Source organism: Erinaceus europaeus, chromosome 7, assembly GCF_950295315.1.
Source record: "Erinaceus europaeus chromosome 7, mEriEur2.1, whole genome shotgun sequence".
Lineage (NCBI taxonomy): Eukaryota > Metazoa > Chordata > Mammalia > Eulipotyphla > Erinaceidae > Erinaceus > Erinaceus europaeus.
Window position 1 is genome coordinate 96,061,832 of NC_080168.1, and position 24,787 is coordinate 96,086,618.

The 24,787-nt window shown below is 39.8% G+C and overlaps 1 protein-coding gene across 6 annotated transcripts in view; it reads left to right on the top strand.

Annotated features, from left to right (window-relative positions):
* Nucleotides 1-18,717, top strand: part of MDM1 (Mdm1 nuclear protein) — a 37,661-nt gene extending 18,944 nt beyond the window's left edge. For all 6 annotated transcript variants that reach the window (XM_060194965.1, XM_016190540.2, XM_007528414.3 and 3 more), the window contains 7 exons: nt 253-428; nt 1,965-2,270; nt 4,262-4,374; nt 4,467-4,576; nt 15,107-15,362; nt 16,424-16,483; nt 17,878-18,717. In XM_060194965.1, the coding sequence (XP_060050948.1) occupies nt 253-428; nt 1,965-2,270; nt 4,262-4,374; nt 4,467-4,576; nt 15,107-15,362; nt 16,424-16,483; nt 17,878-17,990 (1,134 nt within the window). In that variant the 3' untranslated portion in view covers nt 17,991-18,717. The remainder of the gene's footprint in view (nt 1-252; nt 429-1,964; nt 2,271-4,261; nt 4,375-4,466; nt 4,577-15,106; nt 15,363-16,423; nt 16,484-17,877) is intronic.
* The last annotated feature ends 6,070 nt before the right edge of the window (nt 18,718-24,787 follow it).

Sequence of the window (24,787 nt, forward strand, 5' to 3'; positions counted from 1 at the left end):
TCATTATTTTTCTTAGTTGCTGCCAATTCCCCCTTGCTTGCTGGCCTGAAATCAGCTAACTGCATTGTGCTTTGGCTTGCTTGTTTAATTTCTGTTTTAAAATGCACATAGTCTGAAGCACCAGCGTGGCTATTTTTTGTCTTCTGTTCTTGGTCTCTGGCTGTATTTGTGCAATGTGTTCAACGTGCTACTTGGTGATACTTGTAGAGAAGCATTTAAATAGTATTTGCTGTCTCTAACTCTCCCTTATAGGTTAAAGAGCTTCGAGAGAAGGCCGAGTTCTATAGGAAAAGAGTTCAGGGAACACATTTTTCTCGGGATCATCTGAATCAGATTCTGTCTGATAGCAACCGCTGTTGGGATGTCTCCTCAACCACAAGCTCAGAAGGCACCATTAGCAGTAACATTCGAGCACTAGATCTGGCCGGGTGAGATGTTCTTTGTGGATGGTAAAATTATATTTAAAAAAGATCTGCTGGGAACAAGAGAGAGTTGCAGGCACTGATCCCTAGCAATAATCTTGATGGCAGAAACAGCAGAGACGATTATGTGGTAGATACATAAAAAAAACAAGCAAACAAAAAACAAACACTTAAATTAATATTAAAATAAAAAAAGAGGGAGGCAACACAAGTAAAAACTTTAGAAAATATAAGCTATTGGTACATATCCTTTAGAACAGGTTTATTAGTGGAAATTTGGGGGTAATATGAAACTTAGACACTGATTCTATGGGTGAATTCTCTCTGGCTTTTAAAAAATATTTATTCCCTTTTGTTGCCCTTGTTGTTTTATTGTTGTAGTTATTGATGTTGTTGGATAAGACAGAGAGAAATGGAGAGAGGAGGGGAAGACAGAGGGGGAGAGAAAGACACCTGCAGACCTGCTGCACTGCCTGTGATTCCCATGCAGGTGGGGAGCCGGGGGCTCGAACCGTGATCCTTGCTCTGGTCCGTGCACTTTGAGCCACTGGCTTTTAAAGTGAACACAATTGAACTACTGAGTTAATACTATTGAGTTCAAACTATTGAGAACATTGAGCTAATAGCAAACAAAGTAGTTTTTAGTTATGAAAGCATACCTATAACATACCTAATTGACTATAACTTCTAAGTGTGGCATGTGGTTAAAAAGTTTATTGTAAATTCTGTTCTTTAACACTTTCTTGAAAAGGGTAAGCTATCCAAAGTTTAGAATTTGGGTTATCTTACCTGATCCACGGTTTGCATTTGTGTACAAACCCTAACTGAGTAAGTAACTAGACAGTGTGAGATCCTTTTTTTTTTTTTTTTTTTTTTAAAAAGATAGAGACAAAGAGATAGGCAGAAGGAGAGAGAAACACTGCAGGACCAAAGGTCCTTTCATTGCAGTAAGGACCAGGCTTAAACCTGGGGTTTTGTACATAGCAAAGGAACACATTGTCTGAGTAAGCTATTTTGCCAGCCCAAGACCCTAGTTCTTGTATATAAGTGCCATTGCATATGGGCACTTATATTGTCAGCAGTGGGTAAGTATGTATGTGCGAAGGTAGGAACAAAATTATATGTGTGTATGGCAGGGGGGATAGCATAATGGTTATGCAAAGAGACTCTCATGCCTGAGGCTTCAGAGTCCCAGGTTTAATCCCCTACACCACCATAAGCTAAAGCTGAGCAGTGCTCTGTTAAAGAAAAAAAAATGTGTGTGTATAGACATATATACATAGATCCATAAACAAATGCATGTATATATATATATGCACATATACACACATATTGTAGTAGAAACTCCATATTTCAACTTTGTCATAACGTAAAATCTTGTTGTTGTTTTTTTTGTTTCCATTAACTGAGCAAAGCAGTATCCCCACAACTGTGTGGGAACAAAGTTGTAAACAGTGGAGGGCAATAAGGGACTCAAAACGTTCATTTAATTAGAAACTCCAAATGACTTAGATTTCAAGTAAAATTTATTTTGTTATGCAGAGATCCTACAAGCCATAAGGTTTTACAGAAATGCTCTTCTGCAAAACTAGAAGAAAAAGGACCTGCTTTGGAAGAACAGCCTGAGAAGGATATGGACAGAGTGGACGTGTTAGACATTCCCACCACGCCCGTTAGAAGGCGTCTGGCCTGGGATGCCGAGGACACCCGTGAAGACATACAGAAACAGCCAAGAGAGGAGGAGGTGGACATGGAGGAGGAAAAGGAAGGGGACAAGCAGGTTTATGTGGGAGAGCCAGAGAAGCTGGAAGTACATGAAAAATCTAAGGCAGACAAGACTAAAGAAGGGTGAGAATTTCTTTCTGATTGTCAGTATATAGAAGCTTTATCATGCACTGTGACTGGATTTTGTTCTGTCATTAAGAATAGTATAGTGGCTTATGCTTTTGATTTTATAACAAAGAACCAGGTTTTACTTTTTTCATTTTTTTATTCGTGATTAATAGTTCGGGTTACAATACAAGTACAATGTATACAGTTTCACGTCACACCCACCACCAGTGCTGTGTCCTCACCGTCTCCTCTCCTAAAAATAACTATCATAGTTCTTACAATTCTCAGGAACAGTTTTCTTCTGTTTTTTTTTTTTTTTTTGCAAGTTCATGCATATCACTTCTCTAGATTCCACATATGAGTGATATCACGCAGTCACCCAGGAGTTGTCTTTCATTTCTTTACTTATTTTGTTCTGGTCCCATCCATTTTTGTCCCAAAGGCCACAATATCATTTTTTTTTTTTTATTATTGCAGAGTAGTATTACAGAGGTTTTACTTTAATTTCAAGAAGTATGTTTGCTATCTGGCATATTTGATTCATTCAGTTATTGAGTCATAACTAGTTGGTAATTGAACACTGAACTACTTGGGGAGAAGTTAGTTAAGGTTATTTTCATTTAAATCCTGCTAATTATAATTATGAATTACTAGATTTATCAACGTGTCTGGGGAAATGATTTTATACTTAAAGCAAAGTAATTGGTACTCTTCAGTATCAGCTGGTTATATCAAGACAGGAAGAAAATATGTTTGTAGTGTTAAATGATTTTGGCAAAGTATAGAATTCTTGTTAATTTGTATGAAACTTGCTTTGGGGATTGGTTCTCTACTATAACTGATGTTGCTACAGAGAGTGCTTTTTCTCTGTAGTTCAAACCTCTTGTCATTCCTTTGTAAGTTTTGTACCTCATTTGGAACTTAGCTCCTAATTTAAAAAATACTAGTAGTTTAATAATGATTAACAAGGTTGTAAGATAACGGGTACAATTCCATACGGTAGCCACCACCAGAGTTCTGTGTCCCATCCCCTCCATTGGAAGCTTCCCTATTTTTTAAAATATTTATTTTCCTTTTTAGTTGCCCTTATTGCTTTTTATTGTTATTGTAGTTATTGATGTCATCGTTGTTAGGACAGAAAGAAATGGGAGAGAGATGGGGAAGACAAAGAGAGGGAGAGAAAGACACCTGTAGACCTGCTTCACCGCTTGTGAAGTGACTCCCCTGCAGGTGGGGAGCCAGGCTCGAACTAGGATCCTTATGCTTGTCCTTGCGCTTTGTGCCACGTGCACTTAACCCACTGCGCTACTGCCTGACTCCCAAGGAAGCTTCCCTATTCTTTATCCCTCTGGGGATATGGACCAAAAAATTTTTTTAAATGTTTGTTTTTTATTTTCCCTTTTGTTGCCCTTGTTTTTTATTGTTGTAGTTACTATTGTTGTTGATCTCGTAGTCGTTAGATAGGACAGAGAGAAATGGAGAGAGGAGGGGAAGACAGGAGGGGGGAGAGAAAGATAGACACCTGCAGACCTGCTTCACCGCCTGTGAAGCGACTCCCCTGCAGGTGGGAAGCCGGGGGCTCTAACCGGGATCCTTATGCCGGTCTTTGCACTTGGCGCCACGTGTGCTTAACCTGCTGCACTACTGCCTGACTCCCTGGACTAAAATTTTTTATGGGGTGCGGAAAATGGAAGGTCTGGCTTCTGTAATTGCTTCTCTACTAGTCATGGATGTTGGCAGGCCGATCCATACCTCCAGCCTGTTTCTATCTTTCCCTAGTGGGGCAGGGCTCTGGGGAGATGGGACTTCAGGACCTAGCTTCTAATTTAGTGGACAGATGCTCTGCCGTGTTGCTGAAGTGATCTTCTGTACCAGCCTCCAGTCATTCCTAACTACATGTGAACTTAATTTTTAGAGACAAAAATGGTTTTGTTTTTAGTGAAAACTAAGTATTTCTGCTCATATTTTCTGGAGGAAATACTTCATCAGAGATTTTTAATTTGTAGGTCAGATTCGTCTTCTGTAACCTCAGGAAAGGGGGGCAGGCTTCCTACTCCACAGCTGAGAGAGCTTGGTGGAATCCAAAGGACTCATCATGATCTGACTACTCCAGCTGTTGGTAATAAGCGCATGCTGTAGCGTTCTTATTTAGCTTGCTGTTTCTCCATGATCATTTCATTTAGTTGAAACTTACCACCTGAATTTTTATAGGTGGTGCTGTTTTAGTGTCTCCTTCTAAAATGAAGCTTCCAGTTCCAGAACTGAGGAAAACACTGTCCTGCCAGGATGGCTTTGAAACACCCAAGACTATGTTTAGGAAGGTAAATATTTATATACATATATATTTTTTTGGGGGGGATACTTAGATTTTGTGGAAAACTTTTTTGGCTCAGAGTTTGGAAAATTCTGTGCATCTGATATGGAGAAGATGGTGTTAGCCTGCCTTTCATCAGGCAAAGGCGTTAAAGAGTTTTTCTCCCCAACACTGGCACTGTATTACTACTTCTGTTCAAAACTGTAATGGTTCAAGAAAGATAAGAAAAGCAATACTAATTACTGAGCGTACAGTGGCTGGCAGTTGTGTCATAGCTGTGCTGAGGCGTTGTTTTAGTGCTGGAAATGTAACTGAAAGAAAAAGGCCAAAATGACAACCTTTTCTAAGTTTCTATTCTCTTAGGGGAGAGTGAATTATTAGTATAACAAGGTAAAATTCATTGTATTTTTAGATAGTGATAAATAAGAAGGAAGAAAATAAAGCAGGGGGGAGTGAATAGGAAATGGCTAGGGAAGTTTTTCACCGAGAGAGTAGCATTTGAGCAGAATCTGAAGGAAGTGAGAAATGGACCTATGCTTATATCTGAGAAAGCTTTGTTGGCAAAGAACACCAAGTCTAGAGTCCTGCAGGTGCTCATGTACTTGCTTCCTTGAGAAATAACGAGGAGGTCAGTGTGACTGGAGCAGAGAGTACAAGTGGATGCATTTATGGATCATGAACTCAAGAGTTTTTAAACAGGAGATTCAAATTGTGTGGGGCCTAACAGATGAACGCAAAGGCTTAGAATTTTATTCTAGATTAAATGGGAAACCACTGCCATGGCAAAGAAGTGGTATGTCTTGACTTTGGTTTCTCTCAGGTTACTGGTTGCTGTGTTGTGAATAGGCAGTGAGGATGCAAGAGAAGGGTGTGGTGTGAAAATAGGTAGGAATCAACCTCAATATCCAGGTAAAAGATAGTAGACTCATAGCTTGGATGATGGTGGTGGTTAGAGGAGGTCATATGATTAAGTCTGAATTTTGGATATCCATCAAACTATAATTGACATGATTTAATTATGGGTGAGACGAGGCAGGAAAAAGAAGGAATAGTCACTCAAGGTTTTTGGCATATGCAGGAGGTATGCCATTTAACTGAGTTGGGGGAAAAACAGCATGAGAAAATGATTTGTCAGAGAAGGTCAAGAATTCTATTTTTACACCTTAAATGTGAGAAGCTTATTAGACATACAAATACACATACTGATTAAAGCACAGACTCTGAGTTTGGTGTATAGAGAAGTTGGGTTGTAGTTAGTGATTTGAAGTTCTTTTGATAAATGGTATAAATATGTAATGTTTTAAGATTTCTCTGAGTCCTGGGTTGTTTGATATTGGGAAGTTGAAGAGTAACCAAGGAGACTGTGGCCTCCTGAGAGAATCGAGGAGAGTCAATGTGACTGATAGGTCCACATATGTGATTGCTGTATTTAGCAGTATGGAAATTAATAGTGCTTTGGACTAAAGGCAGGTGTGTGTGTGTGTGTGTGTGTGTGTGTGTGTGTGTGTGTGTGTGTGTAAAGGAACAAATAACCCATATAAAAGGGATTTCAAGAGAATGTACACAAGATAAAATTTTTTTTACTCAATAATGATCGACAAGACCATAGGATTAGAGGGGTGTAATTCCACATAATTCCCACCACCAGAGTTCTGTATTCCATCCCTTGAAAGCTTCCCTAGTCTTTATTCTTCTGGGAGTATGGACCCAACATCATTATGGGGTACAGAAGGTGGAAGGTTTTGCTTCTCTGATATAGGTATTGGTAGGTTGATCCATACACCTAGCTGGGCTCTAGAGAGTTGGGGTTCCAGGACACATTGGTGAGATCGTCTTCCCAGGGAAGTCAGGTTGGCATCATGGTAGCATCTGCAACTTGGTGGCTGAAAAAAGCATTAAGATATAAAGCAGAGCAAATTGTTTAATAATCAGGAACCTAAAGGCAAGAATATAGCAGATGAGATTTGGGGTCTCCATTTTGGAAAAAGCTAGTTGGTCTATTTTAGGTACATTCCAAGTGGCTCATGACTACTAGTTTTTGCCTGAGCCCAACTGCTAGCATGCAGGTGGGCCAAAGGTATTGTCTGGGGAGATGGTATCAGGGTTGGAAATAGGACTAGAAAGAACAAGAGAAATCTGAGACAACATCACAGACAACAGTTCTTTCAACGGAATTTTCCAGGAAGGATACTGGAATGTCAGCTGGAAAAAAATGAGGCCAAGGTGGGTGGGATGAGATAATAGCACATTTATATAAGGATGAGAACAATTGTAAAAGAGAAAAGATACTAAAAGCATTTTGTTGCAGAGATGTTCTTGAATGGGAGAAAGGACAAAGGATTTTTGTCGAAGGGTCAGTCTTGGGCTTTCTGCCAGTCCCTTCATTGTCACAAAGGGAAAGTACTGATGATGGAATATGGGAAGTCTCTTCTCATTTGTAGGTCAGAGTCTTCTGTATCCTCAGGAAAAGGGGCAGACTTCCCACCTCACCAGAGAAGTCATCATAATTTGACTACTCCAGCTGTTGGAAACAGGCACATTCGGCAGTGTTTTTCCTACATCATAATTTAGTTTAGTTGAAATCTGTCCCCTTCTGAATTCTCTCTTGAATGGCATATAAAGAAAGATCTTCACTGACGCTGACCCTGGGAAAGAAAATGCTGAAGACTTGAGAAAAGAGAGGAAGGAGGTATGGAATATTCTTTTTAGAGAACAGAAGGAGTGGATCAGGGAAATAGGAGGTATTGCAGGGCAACATGAAGGAACCATTTTAGGCTGGTGATCAAAAAGTTTGATGTGAGATCAGTCAGGATGGGCTATGTGTTTTTTTCTCCGGGCATGCTTGGCTGCAGAGATGCAGAATCAGTACAAACTTGGATTTAACAGATTTATATTTTATCTGGGGGGGGGGGGAGTGTGTGTGTGTGTGTGTGTGTGTGTGTGTGTTTTGGGGAATAGGGTCAGGAATTTAAAGTAAATGCAAAGAATTGGAGGCAATAACTGTGGGAGTTGAGTCTTTGGGAGGGAAAACAGCACATGAGAAGGTCAAGATATGCTACAGAGATGACAGGCTCAATGGATGGAAGGTCTTGGCAAGCCTAAGGACTTGTTGGAATGGAAGTACCTGTGGGTGATTTGATCTCAAAAGTTAGGAGGCGGTAGCCAGAAATTGAAATCATGGAAAGGCTAAAGTTACTGTTTGTCACGTGATTTAACGTAATCGTGGGATTCAGAAAAGAGCTTGATTTTTTTTTCTCTAGGGGATTCTACTGATAGTGTTCATGAGTCAGAGGGCACAGTGGAAAGTTTTTTGGGTGTTGGGGAGAGGTGAGTGATAGGATCAGAATCTGACCCCCCCATCACCACTACAACCATTCTATTAAAACAGGACCTCATTAGTTGAATGTGTGTTAAATGAGTGTTATTGGTGATGGGAGTGATCAGAAAACAAATATGCTTAAAAACCAAAGGAAATTAAAAAAAAAAGAGTAAGCGAGTGAATTAGAGTGGCAGACTAGCTGCCCTCTTTGTTGTTGCTTTATGCATTTGCTACTTCACTGAAGGGACTGTGACCAGAGGAGTATGGCCAGAGACTTGCTCAGAATCAGATGCTAGGAATCTGCCCCAGGACTTAGGCTGAGCACTGCCTGTGCTCTAGGCCCTGTGTTAAGGACTTTACATGTGTTAATTTGTTTAGTCTCCATAATGACTCTGGGAGGTTGGTATTATCTTAATTAACTGGTGAAATAGAGGTAATAGGACTGCCAAGGGGTGAACAGAATTTGACTCTTAGAGCCATGCTTTTAACACCTTAATAACTATCTCTCAAAACTTGAGAATTCTCACAGTATTGGCCTGATTGGCAAGTACTAGTTCCACTCTTATAAATTGCAGAAAAACCTAGGAGCTTAATGTATTAATTCAACAGGTATTTCTTATCCATCCAGCTACATACTAAATGTTGTGGTTATGATGAAATAGAGCAGAATATAGCCCTTCTTTTGGTGTGTCTGCCTGCCATCAGTTAAAATTCATAGCAAGGGGCCAGGTGGTGGTGCCTCTGGTTGTGCACATGTTACAGGGTGCAAGGACTCAAGTTCAAGTCCCTGGACCTCACCTGCAAGGGGGGGGGGGGGAACTTACCAAGCAATGAACAGTGCTGCAGGTGTCTATTCCTCCTTTTCTATCTCCTTTCCCCTCTTGATTTCTGTTTTTAGCCAACAAATAAAGAAAAATTTCAAAATAATCATTTAAAAAAAGTTTATAACATTACTTGCACTGGAGGAAGATGGTTTGCTAATATAATGCACTGCACAGTATAGAGGATGGTTTAGTTTTTTTGTTTTTTTTTAACTTTTTACAATGTTTTATTTTATTTATTATTGGATAGAAACAGAGAGGAATTGAGACGGGAGGGGGAGGCAGGGGGGGAGAGACCTGCAGCCCTGCTTCACCGCTTATCAAGTTTTCCCCCCTGCAGGTGGGGACCAGGGGCTTGAACCTGCAACCTTGTGCACTGCAATTTGTGCACTTAACTAGGTGCACTACCACATGGCTCCTGAGGTTTAGTTTCTCAAATCACCTTCCTCCACTGCTGCCTTTAAAGCTCTCAGGCTGAAGAGGTTTGCTTTGTGCAAGTCTCCTGTGTTCCCAGGTAGTGGTGGGGTGGGGTGGGGTGGGGTGGGAGAGCAAGTCCCCCTACACAACCTCAGGGTTGAAGGCTGGGGCCTTTTTTTTTTTTTTTTTTGCCTCCAGGGTTATCACTGGGCTCAGTGCCTGCGCTACAAAGCCACTGCTCCTAGAGGCCATTATTCCCATTTTGTTGCCCTTGTTGTAGTTGTTGTTATTGTTATCGATGTTGTTATTGTTGGGTACGACAGAGAAATTGAGAGAGGAGGGGAAAACAGAGAGGAGGAGAGATAGACACCTGCAGACCTGCTTCACCACTTTCTAAGTGACCCACCTTAGGGAGAGCTGGGGGTTTGAACCAGGATTCTTACGCTGGTCCTTGCGTCCTTGCGCTTTGCACCATGTACACTTAATCCGCTTTGCCCAGCACCCCCCCCTTTTTAATCCTTCATTGCTCTGTTACAATGATAACAAAAATAGACACAGTACATGATCGTATGTAATCTCTAGTTTGGTGAGGGGGAGAGAGAGATACATTAATAAAAAAAAAATCACACCTGAAAAAAGTAAAATTAAAAACTAAATGAAAAAAGTGTTAAAGAAGCATGGAGTATTACTTTCACCAGTAAAAATGCTTCTTCAAAGAACTTATAATTGAGTTAAGATAGAGAGAATGAATTAGCCAGTTAAAACAGGGTGAGATGCCCAGAAACAGATACATGACTAAGAAACGTTGTGGTGTATATGCATACACACCTATACCCATATATACTATGTAGTTGTTCAAAATGATGGAGCCACCTCCTTTGCAATATCTTGGTCAGAAATTGAAGTTATAGTGTTGAGTGAGATAAGCCAGAAAGAGAACTGATACTGAATGATCTCTCATAGGTAGAACTTAAGGAAAACACACACACATACACACACACACACACACACACACACACACACACACACACACACAGTAAGGGAAAGCATAAAGTGAAACGTGGACTGGGTGTGGTGTATTAGATCAAAGCAAAGAATGCTGGGGGAGGAGGGAAAGGATGGGATGAAGGGACATTGGGGTGTGTGATGGGGAGGAGGACCTAGGTTGGGGGGTGTCTTCCAGATACCTGGACACCTGTTATGGGGAGATGAGGGGTTGTCCTTATGTGTTAACAACTGTACTATGAACCATTAACCTACCCAGTCCCCATAAGTGTTTTTTTTCCCTCCAGGGTTATTTCTAGGGCTCAGTGCCTATACTATGAATCCGCTGCTCCTGTAGGCCATTACCCTCCCCCTCCATTTTTGTTGCCCTTATTGTTATTGCTGTTGTTGGATAGACAGAGAGAAATCGAGAGAGGAGGGGAAGACAGGGGGGAGAGAAAGATAGACACCTGCAAACCTTTACCGCCTGTGAAGCAGGAGTCAGGGGCTCGAACCGGGATCCCTGCATCAGTCCTTGGTGCTTTGCACCATGTGCAAATGTTTTTTTTTTTTTTGCCTCCAGGGTTATGACTGGGGCTTGGTGCCTGCAGTATGAACTGCTCCTGGAGGCCATTTTTCCCATTTTGTTGCCATTATTGTACTTGTTATTATTGTCATAGCTGTTGTTGTTGGATAGAACAGAGAGAAATCAAGAGAGGAGGGGAAGTCGGAGGAGAGAAAGATAGACACCTGCAGACCTGCTTTACCACTTGCGAAGTGACCCCAGCCAGGGGCTCGGAACCGGGATTCTCACCCCGGTCCTTGAGCTTTGCCGCCATGTGCAGCACTGCCCAGCTCCCACAAATGTTTTTAAAAAGTCAGTAAACTAGGTTAAAAGAGCAGAGAGAAGCATACCATGTGCCAGGATTCTATGGAGATTCTTTTTATTTTTAGATTTATATGTGGAGTTTTCAGACCCAGTAAGACCAGTATAGTGAATGCTAGTTTGCATGGTGCAAGATGAGGTTAAAAAAGATAACTATGGGAGTTGGGTGGTAGCACAGCGGGTTAAATGCACGTGGCACAAAGCACAAAGACCGGCATAAGGATCCCGGCTCAAGCCCTCAGCTCCCCACCTGCAGGGGAGTCACTTCACAAGTGGTGAAGCAGGTCTGCAGGTGTCTTTCTCTCACCCTCATCTTCCCTGCCTCTCTCCATTTCTCTCTGTCCTATCTAACAACGACGACATCAGTAACAACAATAAAAAAACAAGGGCAACAAAAGGGAAAAACAAATACGAAAAAAAAAACTATACTGAAAATACCTGTCTTTGTTTCAAGAACAGTGGGAAGCTGATGAAGTATCAAGACTTCTTGCTGAGTTGGATAATGGGAGTTGGGGGGACAGCACCCACTTCTAGGTTGCTGGCTGCCCACCAGGATTGATAGAAGATGGGGGGGTGATGCGAGTAAGGGAACAGGAACCATCTTTGGAGGGAAGGTCAGTAATTTCATTTTTCACTCCCCTAAATACATAATGTTCTCTCACTGTGTGCTAGGCACTGTAGAGTCACTGGTAACCATGCCTCACATGGAGCTTGCATTTTCATTGGGAGAGAGAGGCAGTATTTTTTAAAGAGATAATTTTAGGTAGAATTTTTTGTGAATTAGATAAGACCACATTTGACCTGTAAGAATGTGTACAGTTGTTTTAGTTTGGGCCATAGGGACCGACATTCCTCAGTCAAGCTAAGGCTTGACTGGTGAGGGAGATGCCCCAGAAGAGATTAGGGCAGGTGGAAGGACTAGCAAGTGCAAGTGTATCACAAGGAGACTTCAAAAACTAGTTTTTATTAGAGAGAGACACCAGACAGCAGAGCACTACTCAGCTCTGGCTTAAGGCAGTGCCAGAGACCAAGCCTAAGACCTTGTAGCTTCTGGTATGAGAGGCTTTTGCTTAGCCATTATGCTGTCTCCCCAGCTCCATGACAGAGGGATTGTAGGAGTGAAAAGGCCAGTGCATCTGGAGTCTAGCGAGGGAAGGAAGATGGGCAGGGAATGAGGTTGGAAAGAGAGACTGTATAAGATAGTGGCAGTTAGTGTCATGGCTCTGGTAGGTGGTTGGAGAATTTGAAGCAGCAAAGGCAGATGCCTGATTTACATGAAAGATGACAACAGTCTGGCTGCTAGCAGAGAGTGGACTGTACTGGGGCAGAGTGGAAAAACAAAACCATAAAGACTCAGAAGCAGGTCGTGAAGTCAGTTCAGATAAAACTGGGGACTCCATGTGTAACACATACTCTGCATATGTCATATGTCAGTCAGATCTCTCTCTCTCTTTTTTTTTTTCTTTCCCCCAGGGTTATTGCTGGGGCTTGGTGCCAGCACTACAAACACATTTTTATTTATTTATTTCTTTTATTTGATAGGACTGAGAGAAATTGGGGAGGGGCAGGATAGAGGGAGAGACAGAGAGAGAGAGAGAAGGAGAGAGAGGGAGAGGGAGAGGGAGATACTTGCAGACCTGCTTCACTTGTGAAGTGTCCCTGCTGCAGGTGGGGAGCCAGGGGCTCGAACCAGTTTCTTGCACTTAGTGCTTGACTGGGTGTGCCATCACCTGGCTTCCTGTCATTCAGATCTCCTTAACAATAGTAAGAACATACCAGCAGAGGCCAAATCCTATACATTGATGTAGAAAAAGAACAAAATCAAAACAATAATTTCCCAAAGTGGTACTTGTAGTTTAAAAGGGGACCAAGTGCAAGACATAACTTTCTCATAGATCTCGATTTAAAAATGTGTGTGTCTGGTGATATTCCAGCTCTCTCGACTTTGAAGCAGTTAAACCCTCTACTTGCAGAAAGTGCCACTAGGCTCTGGCGAGGAAACTCACTTGGAGAGTGTGCACCACCTAGGTGTGAGCCTGGCCCCCAGAGCACCGGAGGACCCTTCCGTGCTGTGCTCTTTCCCCTCTTACTCTGTGTCTCTTTCTGTCTGAAAAAGTCTGCTGGCATGGTGAAGACCTGGTGACAGCAGAACCAACCAACAAATAAGAAAACATCTAAGTTCAGAAGGCAGTGGTAATAACGTAAGGCAGCAATTACAAACGGTAGCTAGCCCAGAGGTTCAGAACTGTATTTGATTTTACTGGTTTGCATTTTCCTAAAGAATAAAATCATATGAAGACTTACTTGGTTATTTACAGTTAGTGCTTATTTTGTGCACTGTAGGTAAGATTTTTCATGATCTTTTTCTCAATGACAGTCTACTGTGACTATGTTTCTGTTGTTAAATACCATTTACAATATTCTCTTCAGTATAGTGACATGATAGGCACTCTATAGCTGTACTTCAATTTTTTAAACCAGATTCTTATTGTATAACCTATTTTTAAATCTATTATTGTTATTTCATAATTTTCATATTTAAACAAGTGCTATAAAAAAATACACCCTTGGAAAGCTTCACGAGTGGTGTAGCAGGGCTGCAGGTTACTCTATTTCTTTCCCTCTCTATCTTCCTCACCCCTCTCTTTTTTTAAACTTTATTTATTCTTATTCTTGGATAGAGACAGAGAGACACCTGCAGCCCTACTTCACCACTCATGAAGATTTCTCCCTGCAAGTAGAGACCAGTGGCTTGAACTCCGGTCCTTCTGTGTGCTTGCCACCACCTGGCCCTCTCTCCTCTCAACGTCTCTGTCCCTAACCAATAATAAACAAATAAAAATATTTTTAAAAGATCCGCTCTTTAGCTAATTTTTTTTCATATATAAATATTAAGTACAGTATTACTTTGTGGTCAGAAGAACACTTTTTTTTTTTAAGAGAAAGACAAGGGGAGAGACTTAGAGCATTAACCACTGGTTGTAAAGTATCTCCCATGCAAGTAGAGACCAGGGGCTTGAACCTGAGGCTTCACACATAGTAAAAAGTGCTGTAGTCAGCAAAGCACCACTCAGCCCTTCTATAGAGCTCTTAGTCCAATTTAAAGTAGGATTTGGAAGACAACTATGAAAATAATGTTTTTGTAGGTTTTTTTTTAAATGAATTCTGGCATTATAAGTTGCCTACTAGTCTTTTATTGTGTTTTATCAAGAGCCAGTTTAAATGTACAAGAGAAAGAGAGTGTGTATAAGAATGCAAACTTAAAGCTTTTGCTGTTTTATCAGTGGTCTTGAAAAACTGTGCTTTCAGCTAACCTGTGAGAATGCCAATTTTTCTTCTTTGTTCTTGCCAGCTCTAAGTACTATAGCTTTTTAAATTAATCTTAGTAATTTACAAGTAAAAATAGTACTTGAGGCTATTATTTTGAAATTATGATTAATGAGATAGAATGTTTGCTATTAGTAATTTATGTGTTCATGAGTTGCTTATACATCCCTTCTAATTTTTATCAGTTCACCATAAAGTTATGTAAAAGAATAAGATGACATTAATAAAAAAAAAATCAGTAGATAAAGTTCTGTTTTATGCTGGGGCTCAAAAGTAGAAGCTCCAGACAGTGAAACCTCAGTAGAAAGATAATTTTGTAAGAAAATGCTCTTGGAGTGAAATCACTAACAATTTTTTCCTGCTTTTATAATTTTTAAATGCATTTGTGTAGCAGAAATATTTCATTGCCAATTATATAAATTGTGTGTTTCTACCAACTTTTTATGTTCATTATTTTGTTTTTATATATCCTAAGGATGTTTGTTTATATAGGTTGTTGGGCTTATAACGTCTTCCCTACATGAGAGTTATAGAAAGTTATTTCCCACACATTTTCTCTCACTCCTTTTCTGGATATATAGTGTTTAAAATGTCTTGTTTATTATTATTATTATTATTATTATTATTATTATTATTATTATTATATTTTATTTTTACCAGAGCAGTGTTCAGCTCTGGCTTATGGAGATACGGGGATTATTCTGGGACCTCAGAACCTCAGGCATAAGAGTCTGTTGGCATAACCATTATGCTATCTCCCCCACTTCTTTATTTTCTTTTTAGAAAGAAAGCCGTGCTGTATCCCTTCTGACTTCTCCAGCTGCTGGTATAAAAACAGTTGATCCCCTGCCTTTGAGGGAAGAGTCTGTGGCCAATATTCCAAAGTTTGTTGAAGCAACTCTTCCAGTCTCCAACATGCCAGACTCTCCAGCACACACCCCCGGGCAGTCTCCTCCTTCTCCTCCTTGCCCTCCATCCTACTGGCATCCCACCCGGCGCATTCAGGGCTCTCTGAGAGACCCAGAATTTCAGCATAATGGTAATTACTTTTAACCTTTTTTCTTCTAAAATGAAATTATTATACTGCAAAGGCTGTATGTACTACCTATTAATAATGCCAGTTAGTAGTGTCCTTTAGTCAGAGTAGCTCTGTTAAGCCTTCTTTTTAAACAATTCCATTCTTCTTAAAAAAAAAAAGAGATTTATTTATTCATCATTGAGAGAGAGGAGAGAGAGAGAGAGAACCAGAGTACCACTCTGGCACATGTGATATTAGGGCTTGAACTCAGGACCTCATGCTGTAGAGTCCCATGCTTAATTCACTGCACCACCTCCTGGATCACTGGCAGACTGCTGTCTAAAAAAGAAAATCATCCAATTTCCTGGTTCAGTCTTGCCTTCATTCTAGCTGTCAGTGTTACATAGTCCTCCCCAAGCTTGATCCAGTATAGGATCAAATTAGTTGCTTCTAGACTTTCCTCTTTTGCTAATTAAGGATTAATTTTGTTCAAATAGAGTCGTGATACCACGTTCATTACTCTCCCATTTGTTTTCCTCTGTCCAAAATGTTGTTGCTTTTTCTTGTCCCATTATCTCTTTCCTACTGGTTTATGTAATTTCTTAAATAAATATATAGATTCCATCTACCGTCTTTAAACAGAAGATCATTGCTTTACTTTTGCAGTTGAATAGATCAGTATTAATAAAAAGCACTTAAGGTTATCCCTTGTTCATTTAAAAGTAATTTCAAAGCACACTAAAAATTGAAGTCTTCACAGGCGGTGAAGCAGGTCTGCAGGTGTCTGTCTGTCTTTCCCCCTCTCTGCCTTTCCCTCTTCTCTCCATTTCTCTCTGTCCTGTCCAACAACAACAGCAATAACAACAACAATAATAACTACAACAACAATAAAAAGACAAGGGCAACAAAAGGGAAAATAAATAAATAAATAAAAATAAAAAAAAATTGAAGTCATTTGATAGTAACTTCTATTAGGTGTATACAATAATAAAATTTCTCACATCCTGCTTTCAGTATGAATATGATACATGGCTGGGTGGCTTGAAGGATGAAATTTCTTCTACCTTTTTTTTTTTTTTAAGTGGGAAAAACGAAGATGAACCACTTCCACTTACCTCAACATGAAGCCTTTAACGACAAAGGTATTTCTGAGTCACATAGTACAAGGTTAAATTATCAGGTTTTAGGATAGAGTGGTTTTGCTAGTATAATGGTTTGAAATTTGATTAGTGCTTCATAGTTTATATAATGTCTTCACGGACGCTATTTTGTTAAATCCTTGAAACCACATTAGGATTCTGTGTAGAATTATTCCCATTTTGTAAATAACTAGTAACTAAAGCCTTGGAAAAAATTTTTTAGGGCAAACAGATAAAGGATTTTATCTCACATTACATTTGAGGTGCTTTTCTACTCTGGCCAGTGGGGACCTTAGGAACAAGGCCTAGCATTATGCTTATCTTTTTTTTTTTTTAATGCCTATTTATGGTCAGCTTTTAGTACTCAGGAGAAGTACGTGATTAGAAAAATATAGGTGTTATCTTCATTCTGGCAAATATATTTTCTCTAACAGTGCAGGAAGAGGAATTTTGAACACACACACATATGTGTGTGTGTGTATTATATATATACATATATATATGAACATATGTAAAAACGTGTGTGTGTGTGTGTGTGTGTGTGTGTTTTCCTGCAAGAATCCTGTTCATCTTTGGTGTATGCTAGTGCCAAGGATTGAACCGATAGCTCAAGCCCCAGGCATGTGAGCCTGTAACCTGAACTACTGTGCTATCTCCTCAACCCAGACTTTTGAATTCTTAATGCACCTCACAGAGTTACTATTTTAACTTACCCTAAAAATGTATAAACTCATTGAATTGATATATTTTTTAATCTGAAAGGGAACTTGAATTAATATGTTATGATCTACACACATCAAAGGTTTTTTTCTCATGTTTGGGGATTTTTTTTTTTTTTCCATAATTTAGTGAGCTAGAAATCATGTTGTTTGAGATGTCAATATCAGGAATGAAAGAACAATGCTTACAAATAACTTTATCATAGAATTTGTTTTCTTCAAAATAAAGGAGAGTATATTAAAGTCAAATATTATTTCTACATTGAGATGATTTCAGAAATGTAAGTGCCATGTTAACGTATGACACTTGGCTTTTAGAAAGAAATCTTTAAGTTCTTTTGCTCGGAACAACTGTACTTTTAAAAGTAGGACAAGATAGTATGATGACGATTTCTTTCCAAGTAATGCTGAAGTCATAGGTCACGTATTTATTAGGTAATGGCATTGTGGGATTTTAGGAAGGAAACAGTACTCATTTAACATTAAATTGTTTGATTTCTAAATATGGCAAACTTGGAAAATTTGAACTTCCTAAAAATACCTACATCTTACTTATTTTAATCACTTTTTTCTCATAGTACTGACATTACAGAGTTAGATGCTTTGAATTTTGTTAGCTTTAAAATGTGTTTGTAGAAAAGGTATCTTGTTATACTCAGTGTAACTTTTTCACTGCAGATGAGGACAGACTGTCGGAGATCTCTGCTCGCTCTGCAGCTTCTAGTCTCCGGGCTTTCCAGACTCTGGCACGGGCACAGAAAAGGAAGGATAATTTTTGGGGCAAGACATAATTCAATACACACCTCTTTGAGTTGCTTTTATCTTGGGAACAACTGGCATAATTTTCCTTTATTCCTTCTATGTTAAGAGTTTTTTAATGTTAGGTTGCCCCCCCCTCCCCAACATTTCCTACTTTAAAAGAATTGAGTTTTTTCAATAGCCAATTTAACTTACTTGGAAAAATTTAATAGAGATTCAGATAAATTTAACCTTTAAAGATTTTTTTTTCCATTTTCCATTTTCCCAAAGTATTCACAAGGCCTAACTTTTCTATCAGGAGGCAGTAGTAACTAGTAGAGTTCTGAGTTTCATCTGTTCAAAGACTTGTTGCTTTAAAAGAAATGTTTTGAAATTGGAAAAAGAAAAAGATTCAAGTGGCAAATACTTAATTTCCTAAATTGGTCATATGTATCTTTATAATTGTAGATGCCATAAAATGAATTTTTTCTTCTCCTAAATTTTGCTGTGGTCTTTGTTTTCAAAAAGTATCTTCTGTATTTGGTTGCAGTTATGATAATTGTACTTTAGATTACAAAATATCAGCTGTATATATTTTCCTATTTATGTAACAACTGCTGAGAGAATATGTATATTTTTGGCCTTTGAGTGTATCCTATTTGTATAAGGACTTTGACATACATCTAACAATGTCTGAATTTTGAAAAATTATTTGTATGATGGAGATTCAAAACTTTATAGGCATTTTGAAATAAAAATTGATCAGGTGTTTAAATTCTATTTGTCTCAACTGTTCAGGTGTTACTTGTCAACAAGATTATTACGTGAAGCAAGTAGTTACCTTTTAGACGCAATCTACTCATAACAGGTTAATCAGATGTTATGCTGCTTTTGCAGCTATCCAAATGCAATGAAACTGACTCCATAAGATTTTTGTATGAATGTAAAAAAATATTAGAGAATTTGCTGGCAGACTCATGTTTTTAAACTTAACATCTGTTTGATCATACTTCTTCACTCATACAGTATGTCTTACATTTTATCTTGAAAACAGGAATCAACTTGCTAAATAGCATAGATTCCATTATATATATAAAAAACTCTTACAATAATATATAGAAGGTACCGGAGATAAAGTATGCAGAGAACTCATACCTAGTAGTTTAAACGGAAGATTTTGTTCTAAGTTTCTTAATTTGGTCAGAAGTATTTTTGCAATCACTGATTGACAATAAGTTAATGAATTAAATATCTTACATTTGCTTACACTCCACTGACCTTTCAAATTAGCTTGTTGATAAAAGGCTGCTAAGGTACTCCAGATGGGACTAGAAACCAATATGTGATTGGGTGTTAGAACACAAGCTGTCTTGCATTCAATGCAGGTGTGTATTGAGGCACAGTATAAGCCTGGAGCTTATTTTTCTAGAAGCTTTAGATGTACCATTGCTTTCCTTAAAAGTTGGTTGGTTCAGTTCATTAGGAAAGAGTTTTCAATAAAGAAAAGAGCTACAACTAGCTTGCAGGAAATTCTGCATAAACCATAGTCTGTGTAAATCTTTGACTATACAATCTGCACAGATACACTGGATCAAGTCACACCACATGAACTCGATCTGTCAGACGTTAAGACTAGAATGTGGCTCTGGGGTTATTATGATAGACTAGCAGTTTACTTTGTAGTATGCTACTGACTGCCTCTTAAAATCTCTACTCTGTTTCAGGGCAGAGAATGTTAGCAGATAGGTACTGTTACATCACTCATAGTAAAAGCATCCTGAAGAGTATGTATTTTTGTAATGTTTTTTAGTTATATGCTGCTCGTTGCCCTTTAGGAGCTAGGATAGTTAATTTTGTTAAGGCATATTATTACATGTAATAAACTGCAACTAAAAAATTATAGCTCAGTGTAATTTTGGAAATACGTATATTGGTCAAAGCAACATCATAACCAAGGCATATTTCCAACATCCTAAGTTTTCTCATTTATTTTGGAGTTTAGTTCCTTTTTCCACCTCTGTTCCTCAGAGCAATCACTGATCTGCTTTGTGATGGCAACAAAGCAGTCTTTAGAAATTTTATATAAGGGAACCCACCTTTTATATCTGGCTTTCACTAGCATATTTTAGAGAGTAATTTATTCTTGGCTGAGGTCCTCATGTGCTCCTGGCTGAGAACCAAGGGAAAGATGCACATGGCCTAGTATGTATGAGGCTTTACACAGTACTTGCTGGTCTCATGTCTGGGTGTCTATGGAAGTCTGAACTAGAAGAGGACTGGCAGGATAGCCTACCTGGGAAGGTGCCTACTTTGTCGTGCTCGTAACCCGGGTTTGAGGCTGGCTTCCACTTTGGAAACTGGTGGCTTGTCTCGCCCTCTGCTCCTGTTTTTTTCTTTATCCCAAAATTTGGCCCTGGAAACATAAACATAAACACAAAATAAGCAAACCCTTAAAAAGGATGTTTCTGAGAATTATGATTAAAGAATTTAGAATGCTTAGCACCTCGTAGACAATGTTTGTAACCATGAGCACTAAACACAAATATTTTTGTTTTACAGATTGAAAAATACTATTAAATGACTGAACTAGAATCGACGAGGTCTGAATTAAATCTAGATCGATTACTCCTAACTTACCCACAATGCCTACTCTATTTATGCTAAAAGTATAAATCTTAACCACAATTCACTCTCTGGTTGATTCATTTGAGAGTTATTATTTTACGTTTTCTTTCTTAGAAGATGGATGGAAGGTCTACCTTTGTTGCCAGTAAAATGAGTATATGGGCATTAAGTTATACAAATGGATTCAACCAGGATGAAACTGAGTTAATATTCAAAATAAATTCTTAGAACAGTGGTGTGGTGGGTTCAAGGATGGATTATATAGCTTTGTTATAGTTGGAAACAAAATATTTATCCTGACTTCTGAAAGGAGCCAATCTGAAATGGTAAGTGCTCCTAGAATCACTGACTTTTGGTTTTGGCACTTTTACCTGTGGTGGCATTAGTCATGTTAGTGTGCTCAGGGGCCCAGTCTTGGTCAAACTGTCATCATCACTCAGTTTCCCAAGATAAGCTGGCTGCACAATGTCACTCCAGGCAAAAGAAATGTCTCTGGTGGGCTACAGGTAGAGCTCTGGTGTAACCCCGCATGATGGCAAACGCTAGAAGAAGAAGGGCCGTGGTTCAAACTCCAGGTCACCACATGGCAGTGTCTACAGAGGGGGAAGCTTCATTAGAAGTGGGTCATCTGTCCTTCACCCTCTCTCAGACAAGAGTCTGTCTAGGGGGAAGAAAACAAAATGGTCACCAGGAACAGCGAGTTGTGCAGATACTGAGTCCCAGCAATAACTCTGATGTCAAAAATAATAAAAACGTCTGTCACTGGGCTCTCTAGGGTTGTATCCCACTGGGCCTGTTTGTGTGGGAGTGTCAACCAGCTCCTCTAGTTGAACTTGCTGGTTACAGTCATGCCAGTGGTATCTGCACCCTGGCACTGGTGAGCTTCCCATCCAGGCTGATCCTGCACTCTGCTCTCATCCCATTTGCCCTTCTCTGCTGAGTGGAAGCATAGAAAGACCTGGTCTTTTTCCTTCTTTCCTTTCAGGCTCAGAGCTAGACTTTTTGCCCGCCACTATTCCTTTTCTCATCTCTCGAGCCTTTGAGCCCTATGAAGAACAGCACCTCTCTCCAGCAGCGGGCAGACCCCCTATAACATTAGTTTGGCGGGGAAGAGGGGCAGAGAGTACCCATTGTTCTGGAGATGGAGACCTCCTTGCCTTTCTTCTGTTAAGTGTCCCACCCACTAGGCCTGTCCGTAGCTTCAGGTTGCCTAGCCCCCATACTGGAGCACATCCTGGGGAAGTGAGTGAGAGGCTCCGACCTGGGGGCACTGGGGTGCCTTTGGAAGTCAGAGCGGGAGGATAGCAGGTAGACTGATGTTTGCAGAGTTCATGGCTCGTTTGAACCATGTGAAGGGCAATTCAGATGATGTTAGCAAACTGTTTGGTTTTCCCCTGACCAACCTACTCCTCTACACTCTAGCAGTAAGCTAGAGTTGGCTTTGAAACATTGGTTAAATATATATATTTTTAATCTTTACTTTCTCATTTTTTAAAAAAAAACTTTTTATTGTATTTATTTGTTGGATAGAGACGGCCAGAAATTGAGAGGAAAAGGGAAATATGGAGAGAGAGACACCTGCAACACTGCTTCACCACTTGCAAAGCTTTCCCTTTGCAGGTAGGGACCGGGGGCTCAAATTCGGGTCATTGTGCACTGTAATGTGTGCTCAACCAGGTGCACCACCACCCAGTCCCAAATATTAAAAAAGTTTGAGCAGGTAGCTTGACATTGGCCTCTGTGATTATATATATAATCTTTTTGTATATGTATATTTCTTTTTTCTCCTTTGTTGAGGGGGTTAGTAGTTTACAGGAAAATTTTTAACACATAGGTACAACCTCTCATCTCTCTGTAACAGGTCTCTGCAGAAAAGGCTTTCTCCTCAACAGAGGTCCTTTCTCACCATCCTACACCAGGAGCCCAGAGCCCAGGAGCATCCATTCATCCCTTCCCCTCCTTCCTCCAAGTGTTTTGTTTGGTGCAATACCTCTGTGGTCTATTTCACCCTTGGGAATACGATAAGATCATACAGGGCAGGGTCTCCTCCTCCTCGATCCCCCAGGGGCAATGTACATACTGTCTGTGTACGTGGCAGCCACTGCACCAGCCTCGGCATTTCTTTCCCTGTCATTTGGCTGCTAGAGAAAACTATCCGCTTCAGCAAGGGCAGAAGAGGCAGCTCCAAAGAAGCGGCCATGAGACTGACTTTATCATTCACAACCCTGGCGGCTTGCAAAGAAGAAAGCATCTTGGTTTAGTTTCCCTTGTTGATTGGAGTCACCGAGAAAACTTAAAAAACAAATTTACAGTGTGCGAGGATCTGGGTTCAAGCCCCTACCCCTGAGTGCAAGGGGAAACTTCATGAGTGGTGAAGCAGTGCTGCAGGTGTCTCTCTCCCTCTCTATCTCCCCCTCCCCTCTCAATTTCTCTCTGTCTCTATCCAATAATAAATAAATATTAATATAAAATAAAAATAAACCTCAATTGCAAATAGACTACAGAGGGAGACCCGGGATCCAAGGTATTGTTTAGAGACGGTGGGATGGGGTGTGTGTGTGGAGGGGGGGTGGGCTGGGACTCTGTGTCTAGTTTTCCAGGTGATCCTTAAATTCAGATATTTAGGGAACCACTGGCTTTAGTTTCACTTTAAACTATGGCCTAATCCTAACCCAGCCTTTGGCAACTGGTTAAATTACTTTGAGCCAAGTTTGGGTGGTAGTGCATCTGGTTGAGTGCACATGCTACAATGGGGAAGGACCCAGGTTCAGGTCCCCAGGCCCCACCTGTGGGGGGGAAAGCTTTGCGAGTGCTGAAGCAGGGCTGCAGGTCTCTCTCTCTCTCTCTCTCTCTCTTGATTTCTGGCTGCTTCTATCCAATAAGTAAATAAAGATAGTAAAAAATTTTAAAGAATTAACTCTGAGCCTCAGCTGTAAACTTGGAAGATTAAATGGCGTAAGGCCTGCAAGCGTGTTATTCAATTCAAAGTGTCAGTTCAGGGAAGTGAAGTTCCTGTTCATTAAACAAGGGGAAGGAGCATTTGAAAGAGGCAGGCTTGAGGTCTAGAAAGCAGTGACAACGTACCCAGAAGTCGTGGCAGTCCGCGTCACCCACCACCCTGTCTGCCATGACCTACATTTAGCTCAGACATAGGCAGTTTGGGGCAGAAGTGCTGAAATGATTTGTCCATTTCCATTATGTGGTAAAGCAAAAAGTCTATGACTACAGTATTGTGGCTCAGCAACTCTGGGAGGTGGACCAGTTACCTGATTTGTGCAAACTACACTAGTGAATTGGAGATGTTATCAGCGATGACTCAGGAAAGACAGAGATAAAGGAGCAGAGATAACTGTAGATAGAAGGAAAGATAGGCCAGTTCAGTTCCTAAATGAGTGTACCAAAAGCAAAGATTTCCCATATTTGCTGCTGGTTACTTTTTATTAAAAGATGAATTACACACATCTCAAGTGTGGTGTGATTTCAAGAAGAAAATACAAACCAATCTAAATGCCACACATTATGGGAAAATGCAGGTCTTTCCATGAATAAAGTCAGTTACAGTCAGAGTCTGGGCATGTCACACAGGACAATTTTGCCCACAGCAAGTGCCTCAGCATTTAGTGTTGCCTTTAAATAATTATTCAGATCAAGCTGTTTGGGCTCTGTTGAAATGAAACAAAATGAAAATAGGTTTATATGACAGCACTGACACTTTGGTTTCATAAAAACCAACAAGGCAATAAAGTTTAGCTTGTAATTGTGCAGCCATGAAATACCCACATTACTTTGTTAGCGAGCATGACCTTAATCAGTATACTAGTCTGATTGCATCAAAGAATTACTTTGAATTGTAGCTGCTAAAACTTTAATAAAAAAAATTAATTTAAAAAATCACAGATCAGTGTTCTGAGGACATGGTCTATTTCATTATTCAGAATCAAGAAAAATATTTATTTAAATTCAACCTTCAAACTTAAAGGAAAAAAAAATACAGAATAGTAGAGACGAATACATCAGTGTGTATCGTTCCTTAGTCACTAAAATAGGAAAATAAGAGAATTGGCACTTAGAAAGTTAGCACTTTCTCTAAAGATGAGAGATAGACACCAGAGTACCACTTTGTCATTTTCATTTTATTTATTTATTTAGCCCCTAGGGCTATCTCTTGGGCTCAGTACATGCACTATGAATTCACTGCTCCTGGAGGCCATTTTTTCCCCATTTT